Source organism: Maylandia zebra, linkage group LG2, assembly GCF_041146795.1.
Source record: "Maylandia zebra isolate NMK-2024a linkage group LG2, Mzebra_GT3a, whole genome shotgun sequence".
In the NCBI taxonomy this organism is placed as follows: Eukaryota; Metazoa; Chordata; class Actinopteri; order Cichliformes; family Cichlidae; genus Maylandia; species Maylandia zebra.
This window is the reverse complement of record NC_135168.1, coordinates 46019968-46040583: the sequence shown is the minus strand read 5'-3', so window position 1 is coordinate 46040583 and position 20616 is coordinate 46019968. Positions and strand designations below refer to the sequence as shown.

The 20616-nt window shown below is 39.5% G+C and overlaps 1 protein-coding gene and 1 long non-coding RNA gene across 5 annotated transcripts in view; one reads left to right on the top strand and one right to left on the bottom strand.

Annotated features, from left to right (window-relative positions):
- The window catches only part of LOC143413118 (uncharacterized), an 11640-nt gene extending 10453 nt beyond the window's left edge, over positions 1–1187 (bottom strand). Inside the window, exon 1 of one of the 2 annotated variants that reach the window (XR_013093701.1) lies at positions 1034–1187. This is a non-coding gene — a long non-coding RNA (uncharacterized LOC143413118). Of the gene's footprint in view, positions 1–221; positions 370–1033 lie in introns of those variants that run through there. The other variant, XR_013093702.1, reaches the window with a different exon arrangement.
- Positions 300–20616, top strand: ocrl (OCRL inositol polyphosphate-5-phosphatase). 3 transcript variants are annotated; one of them, XM_076875480.1, is made up of 24 exons: positions 300–733; positions 1247–1325; positions 5875–5966; positions 6308–6346; positions 6678–6791; positions 8490–8657; positions 8747–8990; positions 9107–9280; positions 10176–10277; positions 10375–10489; positions 10678–10794; positions 11097–11278; positions 11494–11605; positions 12379–12488; positions 12808–12943; positions 13066–13176; positions 13255–13420; positions 13726–13961; positions 14676–14699; positions 16628–16747; positions 17588–17672; positions 17869–17996; positions 18101–18212; positions 18632–20616. In XM_076875480.1, the coding sequence occupies exons 1-24, from the start codon at positions 691–693 to the stop codon at positions 18754–18756; spliced, it is 2934 nt and encodes a 977-aa protein (XP_076731595.1). In that variant the 5' UTR covers positions 300–690; the 3' UTR covers positions 18757–20616. The 3 variants fall into 3 exon arrangements, with proteins under 3 accessions (XP_076731595.1, XP_076731598.1, XP_076731602.1); XM_076875483.1 differs by lacking the exon at positions 14676–14699 and having other exon boundaries at positions 301–733; XM_076875487.1 differs by lacking the exon at positions 1247–1325 and having other exon boundaries at positions 631–684.

Genomic DNA, 20616 nt, shown 5'->3' with positions numbered 1-20616 from the left:
ACATAACCTCCTTGGTGGCGGTAATATTAAAAAATGTAAAAGCGATTGTATTAGTTACACCTCATCCCTATTAATGTGGGACAAAACACCTTCCGGACATCTTTAATCCCCCAAAGAGGATGTGTGAAGCTGGAAAGTTAATTATATGCAGATAATATTGTTTTACCACACGATGTCGCAGGGTTTTCATTATATGTGTCAGGGCTGGGAGGCTTACTCACTTAGCATTGCACTCCGAGGCAGAAGATGGCGTTATTAAGCTCATACTCGAAACCAACTGCCGCAAAAACCAGGATGATGAGTCCTTAAACAGGGTGAGGAGCGGCAGGAGGAGGGAGCCCACCACATATCAAACTCTGTGCTGTAGCATATGCGGCTAAATCATAAAACTGCCAGCTAAAGCTATGTAGCCTGTGCAACCTGCTCTCTGGCATTCACGGGGACACGAGAAGAGCCGGGGTTTTCTTCTTTCTTTTTAAAGTTTCTAACTGTGATATTTTTAATACTATCCGGGAACAGCAGCAGCAACAACAACAACAACATCATCAGCTGGCGTTTAGCATTAGCAGCCAAGCTTCGCGGAAGGAGGCCGCAGCGCCGGGTGGAGGTTTAACTTTCCCTGCCCTGACGTCCGCACCGAAGTGATATAAACCCAAATGATAAACTGATATTTATTTCCTCTCGGTAAGAATGGATTCCTCTTTGGGGATATGCAGCGAGGAATGCTTGGCAATATCCTTTCTGAGTTATGGTATTTTTTGTTTTGTTTTTTTTGGCTTTAGCTTGTTGGCTAACGTTAGCTTTTAGTGAAGCCCATTAGGCAACGTTAGTAATTCAGTAATATGGAGATATTCAGTAACCGTGCACTTAAATAATCATGTTATAAAGTAGCTACAGCTCACTTTTAATCCAGTTCATTGCTAACCGCACAGATATATGCCCAGAGTCATGCAATTAACGCTAATTAAAATCACTTGTACAGAATAACGTTGGCCATCCTTACACCTTTACACCCTTAAGCTAAAAATATTACCTGCACTGGCACCAGCAAACCCAGCATCTGCCGTGCTTTGTCCCACCTCCTGCTGTTTTCATTTATAACCTTAAGTTGCCCACCTTTTAACTGGCATGGCTTGTTCTAACCCTTCGGAGTATCTGTAGTGTAATCTCAGTTTACAAAGCCTGGCGTGACAGTCACTAGTTTCTCATTCTCAGTCACAATAATTCCTTGATTGTGCTGCTCACACTGTAAAATGCCTGGAGCTGAGGTCTGGCCAGAAGGAGCCCAGACTCCTGTCACTAATTGAACGCGGTGGAGAGTTTATGTAAGTATCAATGAGCCAAATGACTGAAAAACAATGTGATTTTTGTCAAGCAGTAGATAAACTTATTGAGAACCATAAGTAGTGGTAATGAGTTGTCAAAATAATTTGAACACTCTTAGGCATTTACTGCAGCACCCTAGGTTTGTGAGAGCTCGTAAAGCTGTGGTTTGTAGCATATCTGAGGTGTCTGCCCAACTCTGGGTTTGTCTTTATGTTTCCTCCTATCTCTGACCCACAATTGCTGTGATATTGGTATGGTTCAAAATACACTCTGTTAGGTCAGAAAGGTGTGTGCCGTGATGGCGTCACACTGAGTACTTGGCAGGATGATGGATAATTATATAGTTTAACTGGCCACTTGGTTAGGTACTAATAATATGGCAGTAACTCAGTGCATTTAGGCATGTAAATATGGTCAAGAAACCCTGCTGAAGTTCAAACTGAGTATCAGAACACGAAAGAGGTTATTTATGTGACTTTTATTGTAGTGTGGTTGTTGGTGCCTGATGGGCTGGTCTGAGTATTTTAGCAACTGCTAATCTACTGGGATTTTCCAGCACAGTCATCTTTAGTGTTTACAAAGTTTGGCCTGAAAAAGAGAAAATATCCAGTGTGCTGTAGTTCTGTGGGCAAAAGTGCCTTGTCACAAGTCTGAAGGGAATGGCCAGACTGCTTTTAGCTCACAGGAAGGCTGCATTAAGTCAGATATCCACTCATTACAACTAAAGTATGCAGAAGAGGATCTCTAAACACAGAGAGCTGAACATCATTTACACACCACAGCCTTCCTGCATATTGTTGCTGACCATGGCCACCCTTTATGAATATAGTGTATCCATCTTCTTATGGGTGTTTCAGGCAGGATAGCAGACCATGTCACAAAACTCAAATCATCTCAAACTGGTTTATTTAACATGGCCGTGAGTTTACTGGTACTCAAATGGCCTCCAAAGTCACCAGCTCTCAATCCAATAGAGCACCTTTGGTATTTGTTGGAACAGGAGGGTTGCATCATGGATGTGAAGCTGACATATCTGCAGTAGCTGTGTGATACTGTCATGCCAAAATGGAGCAAAAATTTTCCAGCATCTTGTTGTGTCTGTATATAAAGAATTAATTTTGAAGACAAAACTGGGTCTAGCCAAATATTTGCAAGGTGTTCCTAGCAAAGGGCCTGTTGAGTGTAGTTGGATTATCTTTTTAGGGTTGGGCGTTATCTAACCAATAGATCTTGCAATAAGAAAAGGAAAATGATGCATGGCTATAAGTAGAGCTGGGCGATAGAACGATAACGATATGTATCGCGATATAACTTTTACTCGATAGAGAAATTAAGCTATCGCGATAGACCTCGCCGCTCTTGTCCTCTTAAAAAAAAAAAAAAAAAAAGGTCAGCCAATCCAAATTCAGTAGCGCAGAGCCGAACCAATCACAGCCGCAGCGTCAGGTCGCGTGACTTGTTACATACAGCACAAGTGCCAAGCCGCACGTGTGTTTGTTTGGGAAGCAGCCAGCGGGTAATGGAGCCAGCGCGTAATGGAGGAAATGAGTGTGCCGACTAGAAAAATCAACCGAGCGTGACCGAAGAGAAAACAGATGATGGTTCCAATGCCGGAGAGATTGTCGAACGGAAGAGCCATAGAAGTTCCGTAGGGTGGAGGTATTTCGGCTATTTCAAGTCTGACAAAAAACAGAGTAGCGTGCACTGTAAATTGTGCCGAAAGCAAGTCTGGAAATACAATAAACTGGTGCATGCGTCACACTGTGCGCCACGTTATTGTTTCAGTGAAATGAATTTCTACAATACTGTTACTGTTAATTCTACTCTCTGCAGTGTTTAAATGCTTACATATACACACAGTTACTGTCCCTCCACACATACGACTCGGTTCTGCTTCTATGCCCCAGCTTTGTTTACTTTTTCCCACCGAGGCTTCTAGACTTCTGATTGGCCAACATTTCTGCACGGTTAGGAATCTAGCGCCACCTGCTGCTTTGGCATGTTCATAGCAGCGTTTTCCTTCATTTCTGCCTTTATGTGAGGACGAGATTATTTTTTAAAACGAAAACGGAAAATCTCCGTTTTCAAAAATACGTGTGGACGTGTGGACGTAGCCTCAGTCTCTGACTGGAAGCGCTAATTCGTCATTCGGCTTTTGTCAGACTAAAGTAACTGTTAAAACTGTTTGAAAAGCTAAGCTATACAACAAGGAGAGATTGAGAATTTCCTTTTAGTTCTCAGTTTATTTGATATTGACAAAAGTTAGTCAGTTTTGTCTGTTCTTCTGTAAAACAAACTAAGATTTATTTTTAGAATTAATATTTTGTTTCTAAGTGGAATTGACAGTTTAGTCTGTTTCGTTTGTTCTATTTTGAAACTTAAACGCTTTAGCGGCTGCCTTTTGTGTAGTTTGCAATATTTGCCTTTATCTATCTGAAAAAGTCTCATGTTCCTTAAGTACATCTACCCTGTTGAACTTATTATGGGAAATAAATATTTAAATAAAAACAAGCTGCTGATTATTTCACATTTTACTTGTGAGCAACGGCACATTTAAATCTTACAAATATAGTTATTTGGCTTATATCGTGATAGATATCGTTATCGCCTGAAATGAAAAAAACATATCGTGATATGAAAAAATCTCATATCGCCCAGCTCTAGCTATAAGGAATGATCTGAGAAGTGCTCTTCAGTGGGGCAGGAAGAAGTACAAAGAAAAATAATCCAGGAATAATTGATAGATTTTATGTGGTACATGTAATCATAAATAATTACTGCCTACCTTCAGGTAAAATGATAAGATAAGACTTACTTAAAAGTAGGGGAATTTCTGTCTCAGGCTTTCTCATGGTCCCTGATTTGATTTTACCTGAGAGAGTGCCTCAGTATGTTTCTGTTTCTATATTTTCACTGTAAAATATCTATCCAGATTTCCTGGATTTTGTTCTTTGTAGATTTTAGTTTCCTAGGCTAAATGTAAAAAACAAACAAACAAATGCAACATAACATAGTCAGAAATTTTTAGTGTCAGATGTCATGCAGCACAGCTAAAAGAGTGAATGCTGCAGTTTGAGTGACTCTTCATGGCGCTCTTCCTCTGAGCTCAGAAGGACACTTATAAGGACGATGCTGCCCGCGGGGCTGTGGTGATATGGTTGAGGGTTCAAGTCCATTCAGCTGATGTAAACTTGCTCCACACATACCACACCACTTCCTAGTTAGTTTACTCAACAACTTGTGTGTAACACTTAGTTTGTGTACTTTTTACACCTCTAGCATTTGTTCAGGTTATGTTGTGACAGTGTGGGGTTATTTTAAATTGTCACTGTGGCTTGGGTTGTTAAGCATTTTTTTTTTTGCACCAGCAGGCAGCTCACTGCAGATTACTTATTCGGGTTGTTAAAATGATTGGCTCAAGAAACTTGAATTTAAATGGTCTCCAGGACATAAAGTTTGCATATATCAGATTTCCAGTCACATCCAATAATAAATGCTTAAAATATTTGCTGATAAAGATATTAATCAATATTAATTTTTAGGCATTTTCGTGGCATTAAAGAAAGCCATGCTTAATTTTGTTTTCGATTTTATTGAGCAAACTATTAGGTGAGGACCTCTGTCTTCTTAGCCAGTTCACTGTTTTCATTTACAATAATGAGGAATCGTGTATTTGCCGCAGTTTAGTGTTTTCCATACTCTCAGCTATAGTAGAGGTGCTACACCCAGAGTGATTAAGGTTATTTTTAAAGATTTTAGACATCCAAAGTTGGTTAAATAGAAATGGATACTAGAAAGTCAGATAAATACGTTTGACAAATCTGAGCATCATGAGGTCCGCCACATATTTTATTCATTGTTCTGTGTTGTATGGTCATTGTAGTATTTTTATGTTCCCCTGAGGGGTTTTCGATTTTCTCGGTTGTCGATTGTGTAATTTTCAATATCAGACGTTGATTCTGGTCAACGCCGAGTTCCTCTGACACGCTTTTTTTCTCGCATGGCTGAATCATTTTCCTCTCACTATATGCAATTTGACTTATGGTGAAGTGGAGGGGAAGCGTGGGCAGTTTCCTGAGCGCAGTGTTGACCCCGATTGTTAGTCAGCAATTGTTAGAAAGGAAAAAATGAGCCTGCCTACATCAAACCACATCACGGACTTGAAGCTGATTAAGCTGAATGTTTATTGACGCAAAGCTTGTGCGGCTCCAGTGGACTTGAATGACACACACTGTTTGTTTGTTAATCTTTAACTGCAGATAAACATACGTTTTGCATGTGTGCATGTGCTTGTTTTAATCACTTGATAGTTATAGTCTATCACTAATCTACCAGCATTGAACCTCAGATGTTGACTTTAATATTTCCATACTGAATGTTGCATGAAACTTGCTGCTAATTGCAAAAGAATGGCCGTTATAAGAGGGTTATATTGCTGCAGGTTGTCTGTATGTTTCTTGTGTTTTAGTTGGATTTACTTCTAAGCTTATGTGTTATTAAGCACCACAGAGCTGATTTTAAGTGGGAGTTTGTACTGTTTTGATCCAGACTGGGTGTTTTAGCCAACCCTGATGCTGTTGTGTCTCGTCCAGTGGCTCAGCTATCGATACCCATCAATGCTAAGTTTGAAATTGTACGAGGTATGTGACCCTTTTATTATTCTCCATTTTTCTCTTGTTTTATATCCTGAGTATAATCAGTCAGGATACGTTTGTGTATTTTCCTGTGAGCTCTCTCCGTCACACCTCACTTTCTTTGACCTCTATTCCATGTGAAGTTAATGTTTAGTCAATATCACAGCACCAAAAGTAAAAGTGAAAGGAGCTTTTCCATTGCACCTAATGAGAAAGTGTAAAAATTTCCCACACAGTGTCACAGTATGGTGAGCAGTGGTCAACATTAAAAAACTGTAGAAATACCTGTAACAGCACTAAGTTTCCCCCCTGCAGCACTATTTAAGCTCTCCTTTTTTTCCTTTCAGAAGCTGAAGAAGCTCTTCTTATTGATTTGTCAGTAGATCGTAAGTAGTTTTTTTTTTTTTCTTTTTCTTTTTCTCTTCTGATATGAGATTTGAGTCAATATAATGTGTAAAAGATCTTATAAAAAGGTGTTGGAAGCCAGGCTTTCAGAGGTGAATCATGACATTAATTATAACACAACACCTGTCTAGTTTTACTGCATTGTTAGAGCATGCCTGCAGCTTAATGTCTTTATTTAGTAGTACACTCAGGTCATGAGTTGTCAGGGTTTTCTGAAAGAATGCTGAATTGGTTCACTTCTAAATCAATTTGTTTTGTTTGCCGGACAGTTTGCAAAGTCTAAGGATGTGTGCTTTCTCTTTCCTGCTCAAGCTTCCGTTAAAGTACGAATCAAAGGAGAAAAAGCCCCAGAGCTGCTGTTGGAACTGCAGGATGATGATCGGACTCAGACTTTCCTCACCCAGGTGAAGAGTGCTCAACCAGTAGGTAAGACGCGACTGTTTCATCTAAAGCAGTGGGATAGTTAATTATTTAATGACTCATCTAACATTTATTTACAAAGGGTGGATTACACCTCTTGCTCATTTCCTGTGTTTTCTTGCTGCTGACATACTGGTGGAAAGACTACTTGGCCTCAGTTTTTGAAATCAGATCCACCTCCATGGGTGTAAGCCCACTTCTTTGAATGCAGCAATAAAGGACAAAAAACTTTGTTTGTGTATTGTGATTTCACTCTTAGATTTACGTTTTAGCCTTATAAGCTGTGGCCAGATGTGTTCAGATATACTTATAATGCATAAAGGTCTTAAATGTTATAAGCCTCTGTTATGTTGGGAGCATGAGGAGATTATATTAAATGGTGTTCATGCGTTGCTTTTGCTTTGATCTGCACCTCACTGTGAGTGCTGAAAGAAGTAATAAAGTAATCTTATCCACACCCATCCGTAGTTTATCTTCATTTTATCTGGATATCTTAACTGGAGAGAAGAGCTTCTAGGAATCTGGATGCATAGAAGTAATTCACATGCCGTTGTTGAACTCCTGGCAGCCTTTTGGCTAAGAACACTGGGATAATTGTATTCAGTTACATGACCTAATCTGTACACGTAAGTCCAGGGTGGAGACGTGTAAAGCACTGCAGGATGTGTGTGTTTGTTTTATTTAAAATCATAAATAGTCAAAGTGTATTAAATTTGAAGCTGTGCAGTCTTTTTACGTATAAGTAACCAGTCAGCTGCCTGTAAAACAAAGCTTTGTATTTGTTTTTTCCCCCCTTGCTTGTTTCTGAGGTTCATGATTATATCTGTTCCACACAGATTATAGATGACATGCATCTTTAGCTGACAGGTTTTTGTAGAACGCACTCTTAGAAAAACCCAGCGTGTGCACTTGCATCCAAAAATACAAGACAAGGAAATGGCCTTGCATGCCTTGAGTGGTTTGTATTATAGCGTGACATAAATGTAAAAGAAGATCTGTTATTTCCTTAATTTATATACAAAGTAAATTAAAAAACGGTCTAATTTACATGGATTTTTCCTAATTGCTTTTGTGTTTAAACCGTGGCTTTAAAAGTCTTTTGCTTTTCCTTTTGCCTGTTTTTCAAAAGTGCAGTAGAGACACAAGAATTAATGTGCTGGAAAATGTAGTCCAGCTGGCCAAGAGTTTAACCCGTACACACCCTAACTAAACATCCTCCCTGGCTTTTGAATCAGCGTTTTGGTTACGAGCTCAATGACCAACATCTTGCTGTGACAAATATTTTGAAGCAGGATGGTGGTGGCACTCTGAGGAGCTGTTATTTCTCAGAACCTGTTCATCCAGTTTACCGTCATTTGCTGGTTAATGCTCATCATATCCTTCAGTAAAAGAAGTACCAGAAACCCTTTCCTTATCGCTCTTGTCATAAGGCGCATGTTCATGTGATGACGTTTCTCTTGTGATTGCTGTTCGTCTTAACAGGATGTTTAATGTGGTCTTTCTGCCCCTGTTTCCAAGACCACATCTCTTTTCGTTTTACACTTGATTATTTTACGCAGGTTATTTTTATTTTAAGTTATCTTGTAGAAATAATGCTGACTAAATTTTGGTTCTGATCCTTTTCATCTCAACGGGCACATGTATTAAGAAGCTCGATTTTGCTCTTTTGTGCTGCTATCTAACGCTGCTAATTGACTTTCTTAGTCAAACCTGCCAAACCAACAGCGATGGAGCCCATTACACCAACACCACAGAGAACTCCAGTACCTGTGCCTCCGCAAAGGATTGCTAAGACAGCTAACCCACCCAAACCCACTAGTGCAGTGCCCCCCAGTCTTAATAACAACACTCCATCAACTCTGAATAACACAAGTAAGAATAAAAGCACTCATAATAGTTGATACAAAAAAGTCTTAATTCTTTTTAAGTTTACTTTTGTTTTTCACTTTCTCTGTCTGAAGATCCAGTTCAGTCACTTGTTCCAGACTTTGGCTTTGAGAACAACCACACTTTCCAAGTGGAAGAAAAGAAAAATCACCAGAATCGCATAGTTGCCTCTAGGGAGCCTCCACCTCTCCCTCCACTACCTCCTCGCAAAGCTTCTTCTATTCCATCCTATCCTCCGCGGCCTGCTCCAGTCCCTAAAGACAGAGCTGCCTCCTTACAGGCCAAAGACAGCTCCTCAGTCACTAGCAGCAAGTCAGAGTAAGTTAACCTCTGTCACAGCTAAGTAGATTTACTGTACATTAAAACTATTTTGATTAGCAAGCAAAATGTCCATAATACTGCTGGTTTGAAAGTATTTTCCCCTGCTTTTTCAGTAGTTTTAGGTCAGGGTTTGACCGTGCAGACAGGCCACCATCTTGGTGTGAGAGCCCCACCACTAACAGCATGAGACAGGCCATGTTCTCCACCCAGGCAGGTCAGAGAGAATACCTAATCAAACACCGCCTGGGCAAGAAGGAGAACGAGTATGTGGATATCCGGCCCTTCAAGTAAGTGGAATTCATTAATTTCTTTTTGTTTAGATAAGAAGAAAAAACTCGTGTGAAAATATGATTTAGACATTATAGTTTAGTTTAGAAATGAGAAAAAAATACACTAGGTGCTTGTCTCTGATGTTTTTTTTTATTTTCCTTTGCTTTTTGTGTGCCTTCAAATCACATGTTTAATCTGCATGAGGTCTGAACCAAAGATTGATCCGATTCTTTCTACCATTTTTAGTCTGCTGGACTTCTGCTCTATGCATCTGAGCTTCTATAAAAAAAACAAGAAAAAAAATCATAAAATAAAACAAACCAAAAAGATTCTTCACCATTTTCATAACACTGAGTGGAAAGTTGCCTCTGAAACATGCTGCTGCACATCTGGTAGAAGTAGGGCTGTTCGATATAACGATATATATCTGATAACAATATAAAAACGTCTATTGTTTCCTATTACGCTATCGTTTGTTTTGTGTTGTCGTAAATTAAACTGCTTACAGCAATATTTTTTTTCATCGTTTTGATGGCTATTTTAACTTCCCAAAGATGTAATATAACCACACTACTGACGGACAAGCGGCTGTTTTTACGCGTTGTCGTTAGCAACAACGACGGTAAAACCGTTGCGTGGCTCCGCTGTCCGCTTGTTTGTTTTCCATGTAAACCTTTCACAATAAAGCTCAAGATCCTGTTGAGACTTTTCAAAATAAACTGAATCATGTGAAAGAGTATGCAGAGTTTACGGATGAGAAGCAAAAAGAGCCGTCAGGCTCTCAACGTTAGAAACTAGCATTGATTGCAAGAGCAAATTCACTCTGGGAACTTAACTGAAAGTGAACAGAAGCCAAAAACTGAAGAATACTACTTTTGTTGGCATTAAATACATAAACTGCATGTTTCCTAGGTTTTTCACAGGTACGTGGAATGTGAACGGCCAGTCTCCAGACAGCAGCCTCGAACCGTGGCTCGGCTGTGACCCTGAACCTCCAGATATATATGCTCTTGGGTCAGTAAGAAATCATACAGTACATTTGTTGCAAAAAAAAAAATCATATCATGTTATTCTCAGGTTGTAAGTGTGATGATTTGGGTTATGCTTCTAGTTTTCAAGAATTGGACCTGAGCACTGAGGCTTTCTTCTACATGGACTCATCCAAAGAGCAGCTGTGGGTCGATGCTGTGGAGAGAAGCCTGCACTCAAAAGCCAAGTACAAGAGGGTGAGCAGAGAGACTTTCTAAAAGATGAGTTGACTAAAAAGTGAAGCCCTAATGTGGAGCACAACAGGAAAACATAATGATGGGAAAACACTGTGGAATAAGTTGAACTCCTCACCTTTGCACATGCATCCTGCCATATTGATGAGTAGGTGGGTAAAAATATGAATTTTCATTTTTTATTGCTTCAGGTTCGGATCATACGACTCGTTGGGATGATGCTTGTAGTTTATGTTAAAAAGACGTACAAGAATCACATAAAAGATGTGGCTGCTGAGCACGTGGGGACAGGAATCATGGGAAAAATGGTATGTTCACACTAAGACAAAATACAACGTGGCTGAAAACCATAAATGAGCCATGACTTTTTAAAAAAAATTTTTATTGAAGTATCAAAGATCATGATGAGCATGTAAACTGTCTGACTGTGAGATATCCCTGCTATCTTGCACCTTTAGCTTCTTGGGTAATGTTTTTAATGAACGTGAAGTTGTTGGATCACTGTTTTGGATTAATTAAATACTAAACATGTTATCTGCAGTTTGCATTGATATCCTGGGTTTATTTACCTGAGTGTAAATAAGTCATTCTTGTTTTATTTATCTTTCAGGGGAACAAAGGAGGCGTAGCAGTGAGGTTTGTTTTCCACAACACTAGCTTCTGCATCGTCAATTCCCATCTAGCAGCACATGTGGAAGACTTTGAGCGCCGCAATCAGGACTATAAAGACATATGTGCACGCATGACCTTCCACTTACTGGACTACCCTCCTCTCAGCATCGTCAAGCACGAGTGAGTGCCTCAGTCATTCGCATCCAGAAATAATGTGCAGTGGATGACTTTACTGTGAGCCTTAGGTTTTGTTTACCACTCCTTTAATTTAGTCTGTTACAGTTTCATTACATAACCAGTTTTGTAATGAAATTATAAATCTCTGATTTCTGAATCATCATATTCATTACCAAGATGCTACTTACAGCGCTTTCTGCTTCTTTGGTGTGTTTTAGTGTTGTAATCTGGCTCGGGGACCTAAACTATCGTCTATTTATTACCGATGCTGCTGACGTCAAACAATTCATTGTTCAGGGTGATCTAAAGAAGCTTCAGGAGTATGATCAGGTAAGAAACTGTTACCTTGCTCAATGTTTCCTGTGAAACTGACATAAATCTCACTACTGTTTTGGCTGCCTTTTAACATTTAAAAACGGGGACAGTTCCTCTTTTTTATTTTGTTACTGTTAGGAACAGGAAAATGCCTCCCTCACTGCTTCTTACCCTCGCTTGTAATTTTAGAAGTTAAAAATGTCCACTCACTGGCCACTATTAGATGCTCATTCGCTCATCAATGCAAATATCTAACTAAATATAGATGGATAGATAGAGATATACATAGATAAAGATTTGGACTTGATTTTGAAACTGAGAATCAGAGTAGGGAAGAAAGGGTTTTTTTAAAATTTTATTTTAAGTGACTTGTACCGTGGCATGGTTGTTGGTGCAGGTGACGGGGTCCAACCTGATACTAGCAAGGTGCAGATAATAAAGTGACCTATGGGTGTTTTTTCATTTTATCCTTGTCAGATTCTTATCTGCAGTTGTTCAGTTCTTAGTATGTAAATAAAACCGTGCTTATCTTGGTAAGTAGACTGTGCTTATGTTTGCAGTTTGTCAGATGTCATCCTGTCTGTTAAGTTCGGAAAAATTAAAACACAAAGTATTTCTTGATAAATATGAACTGGGAAAAGAAATAAGGGAAGCTGATTGTCAAACACTGGTATTACTTACTGTCAGGTTGTGTAATCTTTCAGTTTCTTTCGCCTATTTATTTCCAAGCAGATGAGCTCTGTTTTGACTTTTTGAATAAACAATATTTTCCTGTTTCTAATTTGTAGCTGAACGTTCAGAGGCAGACAAAGAAGGCCTTCACAGACTTCATGGAAGGGGATATTACCTTCATTCCCACATACAAGTTTGACCCTAAAACTGATCGATGGGACTCCAGGTAAAGCCACGTCCCTCTGTTGAATATAGCAAACACAGAAGCTTTTTCTTGTTTTGTTTTTTTTGTTTGTTTTTGTCCAAATTTGCTATTCATAGAAAAAAGTAACCAAAGGTCATCATACATATAAGCCATGTTAAACTACAGTGTGAGGGTTGAAAGGGTTGTGGTGTTCTGTTTTTCTTGAATAAAATATCTTATCTTGAATCCTGACTACACTGTTTTTTCCCCGGCCTTTTTGTTACACTAACGTACAGTGTCAGCATTACTGTATTTGTGAGATTTCTGACTCTGCTTCTGAAACTGTGCCTGTTTCCTGCAGTGGGAAGTGCAGAGTCCCAGCTTGGTGTGACAGAATCCTGTGGAGGGGCAGCAGTGTCCAGCAGCTAGCATACCGGAGTCACATGAGAATGCAAACTAGCGATCACAAGCCCGTCAGCTCCCTCTTTAGTATAGGGGTGAGGATCTCTGCAGTCGCATAAAGCTGGCAGTCTTGCGTTTCATGTTTTTTACACAAAACAAATGCTATTGCATGAATAAAAGTTACATTAATATTTGCATTCATGCGTTTGTGTAACAGGTGAAGGTGGTAGATGAGCAGCGCCACAAGAAGGTGTTTGAGGAGATTGTTCGAGCAATGGACAGGATGGAAAATGACTGCCTTCCATCTGTTTCTCTAAGCAGGAGAGAGGTAAGAGTACTGTTACACTATGGGTCTCTCTTAAGTTTATTCTTAATATAATCTTGCTTCTCTTCCTTTGCTCTGCAGTTTACATTTGAGAATGTCAAGTTCAGGCAGCTTCAGAAGGAGCGCTTCCTAATAAAAAATGATGGGCAGGTACCCTGTCACTTCGCCTTCATCCCCAAACTTAATGACTCGCAGTATTGCAAGCCTTGGCTGCGAGCTGAGCCCAGCGATGGAATGCTGGATCCAAGTGAGTCCCATAGATCCCAGTAACACTCTTACTTTGTTAAACTCCTTAATCTTGTTGGTTCAAATTTTAGACCTATAACCAAGATCTGTGAAGTAGTTTAACAACTGGTACTGAATGCATCCCGTTGTATCCTTTTTTTTAATGATCACTAGCTGTTAAATGCACTTAATGTTAATTTTGTTAAAAATGAGTTTACCACTCCTCTATGCCCCGTATAAGTAAAAAGTAGATCATTGAGGCACAGTTAAAAACACGTTTTCCCTGCAGGAGAGTTTGCACTAATCCTCCCTTATTGTCTTGAACAGATGAGACCCTGGAGATCTATCTGGAGGTGTATGTCAGTAAAGACTCTGTCACACTGCTCAACTCTGGAGAAGATAAAATAGAGGACATCCTGGTGCTTCATCTGGACCGTGGCAAAGACTACTTTATTACAATCTCAGGCAATTACCTGCCCAGCTGCTTTGGCACCTCGCTGGAGACTCTGTGCCGCATGAAGAAGCCCATCAGAGAAATCCCCATTACCAAACTCATTGACCTGGTAAGAGGAAGCTAGTCTGGCAATCTTGAAGAGACTGATGCTTTTAGTACAGTGTAAACAGATAGGATTAGTGAACAGAGACATATTTTCCTGAGATTTGTTCAAACTGATTGCACACAGCAGATAGAGTAGGGTTTTTTTAACAACCTGAACCCTGGGCTAGGAGGCATTAGGGGTTCTTCTGTCTCGTAGGGTAAACTCAGTCACAGAGAGAGCCTATATTTGGAGACTGTAAAATATCTCAAACTATATTTCTGGCTATGAGGGGCCAAGGGAACAAGGAAGTGGCAAAAACATAGGAAGGGAGCTCCTAAAGAAAAGGAAAGACTGGCTCAGCTTAGACCCACTTTAGTTTCTTTCATATAAATAGACTCCTCTAACTTTACATGATTTCCTCTGTCTGCTTCTATTATGCTATTTTGATCTAATCTGATCTGGGTTTGGGATGTAGAACTACTATCACGGAGTACTTCTTTAGCTCTACTTTAAGCTTTTTCATTTTCCTGCTGCACTACTGATTTGATCAAATGATTTGTGCAAAAACAAAACAAAACAAAACAATCCAGAATCTGTCACTTTTCTGACACTTTTTCTGTTTATCCCTGGTGCTTCTCTCTGCTTTCTTTCCTCCTTTGTTTCTCTTCATCGCCTCTTCTTGCCTTGATCATTCATTTCCACCTCTTCACTGTGGCTGTGGGCTGACTTCTTGCTCAGGGAGAGGACAGCTACATGGAGAAGGTAAAATATTAACACGGATACTGATCACTTATCAGGCACAACAAGGTCACTTTAAGTTGAGATACAAGACCACCTCTTTTATCAGCTTTATGGGGCATTATTAATCTCCCTCTTTGTTTATGTTATATATAGAAACTGGTTCCTATACTATAAAGGTCAGTCCCATTATTAATGTGTGTTATGTATGAGGATGAACTTTTTCCAGCTTTATAACACAGCAGATTTCACAGAGGTGAACCATTTTTTGCCAGTGGACATAAAATTAATCTTTGATCATGAAAAGAAGTGATTTTTAATGAAAAAAAAAAAAAAAAAGATCTGTGTCCAGCTCCTGAATTGTGTCGGCATTTCAGACTTTGCATGTAATCACTGAGAGCCAAAATCCCAGGTTTGAGACGGCTATAAAGATTCAGACAGTTTTTTCTGCTAGTGGATCTTTATGATGTCAGAGAGAAAGAGAATTTCTTTTCAATAATTTACCAAGACAGCAGCCACCTGCTGCACGAATCTGTTTGTAATGGGTAGCAAATCGGAAGAAAACTGACTGAAAATGAATGGAGCTTAAATAGCTTGTTTGAAACGATGTCTCGAAACGATGTGAAGTTTGATTATGAAGCCACAGAGTGTTTTTATCATTGAAATCTCTGTGTTTTGAAACTGAAAACTTAAACTGGGAAACCGTAGACACCGAGTGCCGTTTAGCAACCTGTGGTTGACAATTCATTAGCCAATAAAGATAATCAGAATAATCCTCCATTCTGACTCTACATGTTTTTATGGACATCAAACTAGTGACTCAGCCCATAAAGTCGTCAGAAAAGTGTGTGCTGGTGTCACAGAGCGAGGAAGCTACAGCTATACAACTAGAAGTCTCTTTGCAACCTCATGAGTCGCCCCCTGGTGGTCATTAAAATGAATGCAGGTTTGAAGCACTCAGCTTTGGTTCTGTCAGGCGAAGCCGAGGGACTGCGTCAGTGCTCAGTATACTGTAAATAAGGATTATTTTAAATGATTAGTCAAGTATAAGTATCCTTTATTTTTGTTCAGCTACCATTATTAATCAGTACACACCCTTAGAAGCTAATCAGAAAGTGAATCAGTGTGTGCTCGTCTCACATCTCCCAGCCCTGACACAGGCAGTATTTGGTAATCCACAGGCAATCAGAGACCAGACAAAGCTTTAGTTTGGTTATACTCTGAGTGTGATTGTGTGTGGGGGGGGGGTTAGTCGCCTATTAAATCTTTCATGGGCCATTGAGAGCAGAGAGGAAACATCAGCCTGGTGAAAGTCAGACACACTAAATCTCATTTCACAGCAGGCTTGCCTTGCTGCACAGCTCCTTTATGCACATGACTGAAGCTAATGAGAGGGAGTGTTGAAGCTGAGACATTCATATGAAGTCTAACTGCAGACCTCCTCTTCCTTTTTATGACTTGATGAGTGAAAATGGGAAACAGAGAACCACTTAGAATATAAGCATGCTCCATTTTCTTGACACTGGCGCAATGTAATGCGTTTTATGTAAAAGCTTTTTGGCCTTGATCGCTGTAAGATTAATTACAATGTAAATATACTTCTTACACCATATTACATTAGTTCTGTATGTTAGCATCTTCCCAGCTGCTCTCCAGTTTCCTCTGCCCTCATGTGCAGGCTCAGTAGCTGGGGTTATTTTTAGGTGTCTCTCGTGAGTCTCGGGGATCCATTTTCAGTGACAAAAAGGATGTGATATCCAGCTCTGAGTAAAATGGCTTTCATACAAGTCTCCAGAGATGATACTGACCTCACTGCTACACTAATGGATGTGATTTTTCATGTGAAACCATTATTATGTGTTACACCTGATCAAATCGGTATAAACACTGTATGACAGTAGTACTCCGCTACTGTTTGTCAGAATAAGACATTTTGATTTTTGTCCAAACAGGAAAAGTCCAAGATGAACTTCCTGATGGTGGATGGAGCCGGTACTGAGGACAAACCTCTGAAGATCCCCAAGGAGGTGTGGATTCTGGTCAACCACCTCTACACAAAGTCCTGTGATCAGGTGAGAGAGCTTCAGCTCGTTTCTGGATATGCCAACATTTTTTCACCTCTAGGAAAGAGTTTAGATTTACATAAATTCTTGCAGTGCTTACTGTCTGATGCATTTCTTTATTGCCAACTGAAGCTAACATTACCCCTCATTGACATACTTGATAAATAATGTTATTAAAGGGGACATACTGTGTTTATTTATAGGTGGATGATGTTGTTATTATTATTGTTGTTATTACTATTATGATTATTATTACTAGTATTATTGTTGCACTCTGCTAGAGTAGCTTAGCATGATAGGTCTCTTTTGGAGAATGTCTGTGTGCTTGAAAAGGCCACTGACACACTGAAAAACAGCATTTTAGAGAGGGAACATCAACAAATACAAATGATGAGCAAAAACCTAATGGTACTGTTATCTTAGAATAACCTGAAATTACTGATAATGTTTCATACGTTTGTGCAGTGTTTTGTAAAACAGTGTCCCGTGAAACCATTATCTTAAAATATCATCCGTTTGAGGAAAAACTTGATCCTGCTTAGTTTTGTGCATTTTCAGATAACTCGAGTTTCTGAGTTCTTTATTTTGGCCTGTAGAATAATTAACGAGTGCAATAGATGGTCTGTTGAGTAATGGCAAACATATATAGGTTGTCTGTTTTTCTCTGAAGGGAAAAGACTGGAAAAGAAGTCAATAAATAGGACCTTTTAGTTATAGGAGTTAGACACAAAGGGCTTAACCAACGTGTTTTGGCTTCTTCAAACTTTATTCTCAGCTCCATGCACCTTGGAAGTGGGTGGAGTGCCAGAAACCTTCAGTCTGTTTCATTTGTCCCTGGTTGTCTTTCAGGAGGACTTATTTCAGACACCAGGCCTACAGGAGGAGCTGCAGAGCATCATCGACTGTCTGGACACCAGCATCCCTGACTCCATCCGTATCCTATAAAGCCAGTTCTAAAAGCAGAGCAGATTACATAACAGGGTTTTTTTTTTGTGATCCGTTGATGGCAATAAGTGTTAAAATCCATGTCAGCTGGTTTACAGCTGATAGTAAGACGTTCAGGCAGGAGCAGAGTTCAGAGACGATGTGAAAATATGGACCTACAAGAATTTTCTTAACTGTTGGTGTAGCTGGTTGTAACCACTCTGTGGCTGAGGCACTGCTGATCTTCTTGGAGGCTTTGCCAGAGCCAGTGGTGTGCTATGAACTCTACCAACGGTGCCTAGACTGCTCTAACGACACCCGCCTCTGCAAACAGGTACAGTCTGATTTATAAAGAGTGAGGCATCGTGTTCATGTACAGATGAGTGCAGTTCGTTTTATGATGTGGTTAATCTCTGTGCTGACCTTGATTTTTGACAGTTGATCTCCCAGTTGCCCCGGGCTCACCGCAATGTGTTTCGCTACTTGATGGCCTTTCTGAAAGAACTTCTCAAACACTCACAGAACAACAATCTAACAGCCAGTCTCCTTGGTAAGGTCATCTCCATATATCATAATACAGAGTTTATTTAAGCAGATTCTTCCATCACAACCACTTAGTTCTGAATTAGCAGTAGGACAATATTAATTTAAGTAAATTGAATCTTTTCAAATTAAGAGCACAAATCAGTGAATTTTAAAATTGTTAAATATATAAACTATTACATTGTGCACCACAATACAGTTACGCTGTAACCAAATCAGAGACGGAGCTTCCAGGCCTTCATATAATAAAATGCCAGTATTGGATTGAGTTTATACAATAGTAACCATATATTAGATTAAACATTTGTGACCTAAAAGGCATAATGTGAGTAACTAATAAATTTGCATTTTGTATGTTAAATGTTGACCTGTTATTTGCGGTCAATCTCAATCACTGACATTTTTCCCCCTGTTCTTTTACCTTAGCTACCCTCTTTGCCAGCCTTCTCATTCGACCACCTCCCAATTTTGTGGGCAGGCAGACGTCACACGAGCGCCAGAAAGCCATCGATTTTGTTCTGGGTTTCCTAATGGCCGGAGATGAGGAGTAACATTGAGGGTTAATTATGGTGTCAGTTTGGCCTGGAGCTGATTCCCAGCCTGGCTCTTCGGTTGTAAAGGACCTGGTATTTTGACATCTACTGGAGACCAGTGCAGTTCTTCTGCACCCTACCTTTTACAAACTGTCGTGTTAATATGTAAGGTACTGAAGACTCTTATTAGAACTGGCATATCTTCAATCCATGCACAATAGGACTAGTTGCAGGATTTGGAAGCATTTGGGAGAGGTTTGAACTGATGCACTTTGTGATGACCTAAAGGACCTGTGCCTCCTGACTAGAGTTGACACTTCTTCATGTAGGTGCTCTTGCCAAAATAACCCCTAAGCCGTGAGTGTTATAAATGTGAAAACACTATATATATATATGTATCCATAGATGCTAAATAGGAGACTCACTTACACTAAAGAAATGAAGAGACTTCTTTAGGTTTGAATAAATGGACTGAAGATGTTTAGATATATTGTTAAAATAGTTTGAAATGGGATGATCATGCAAATCTGTCACTAAGAATGTTAATGCATAAGATAAATCATGACAATCATTTATTTTGCAGCGTTTAGCTGAGGGGACAATATTAAGATACCTTTGAGCTTATCCATGGTATTGTAACTGTTTATTTATGTTTTTGTTTTCCTCCAAGTTTGCACCATGTGAACACTTTCTACTGCAGTTTACTTTCAGTTTTAAAATGTTTAATTGGGTGTCTTCTTGCGTGTTTTTATCACCCTGTTGTAGAAAACTCTTGGTTGTAAGTGTTTGCTGTGTTTTGTGTAACTTCAGCCGTCAGCCTTACCTCCAGTTTCCTCATTTCCTCTTGACTTGCGAAACAAGTCTGTTAACACACTAACTTCCTGGTCAATCGGGTGGAGATCTCACTCTTTTCTGGTGGTGTAAATAGTGACTGTTTACCTGTTACCTGGTTGTTTGACTGTCTGCTGGTATGAATCTGTGATGGTGTTTAGTTTGTCCTGAAGGTGGTACTGTTGGTGTGCGTCTACGTGTGTTTACATGTCTTCTCCCTCACTTAAAGCTCTTTATTCATTGTTTTTAGGCAGTTCTGTCCCCTTAGGGTAAATCCAAAAGACTAATGTTCTCATTTGAACTCATGCAGCATTTTCTGGGTGTGAAATTAGCAGATTTTAATGGCTCATTACTCTGCAGGAAGCTGCCTGTCTTTGTGCCACAGAGGACCATTCTGTTCTGCAGCTGATTCTCTGTAATAAGGAACTTCTAAGGCCCATTTCCTCTGAAACGGTTTAACCCATAAGCTTTTCACATTAATGACGTAATAATTTACCCACGATGCCAGAAAAACCAGAGTTTTTTCACACATGCCCCAGGACCTTTGCAGACGACATATACACATGATGCAATGTGAAAATGCTGACAATCGTGACTCTTGTATAAATAACTGTTGGTCTGAAGTAGCTCATTCTGCCTTATTAACATCCTTACTTCAAAATCCTCTGTTGGCCTTTTTCAAACTGAGATTTGCCAAACGGTGGCATGAGTCTATGGAACAATTATTTTGGGGATTTTCTTTTTATATATAGATTTGGGAGAACTGTTTTACAACAACCTTTCATTTTTGTCTGTAGAAATACAAGCTTCATGATGTCAAACAGAAGAATCAGTGTAATCACCACCCTCTGATTTTTATGTGTTGTCTTATTCCACTCTACCAACTGATGTTAACAGTGTGTGGATTCATTGTTGTTCCTCTTTTCAGTTTTGTCACAAAACTGAGGTACGTTCAAAGGTACACAAGGATACATTTGTTTTCAACTTCTCAGATATTTTTTTTTATTTTTAATTTATTTAAATGAAATAAAACTGTGTATAAAGCTG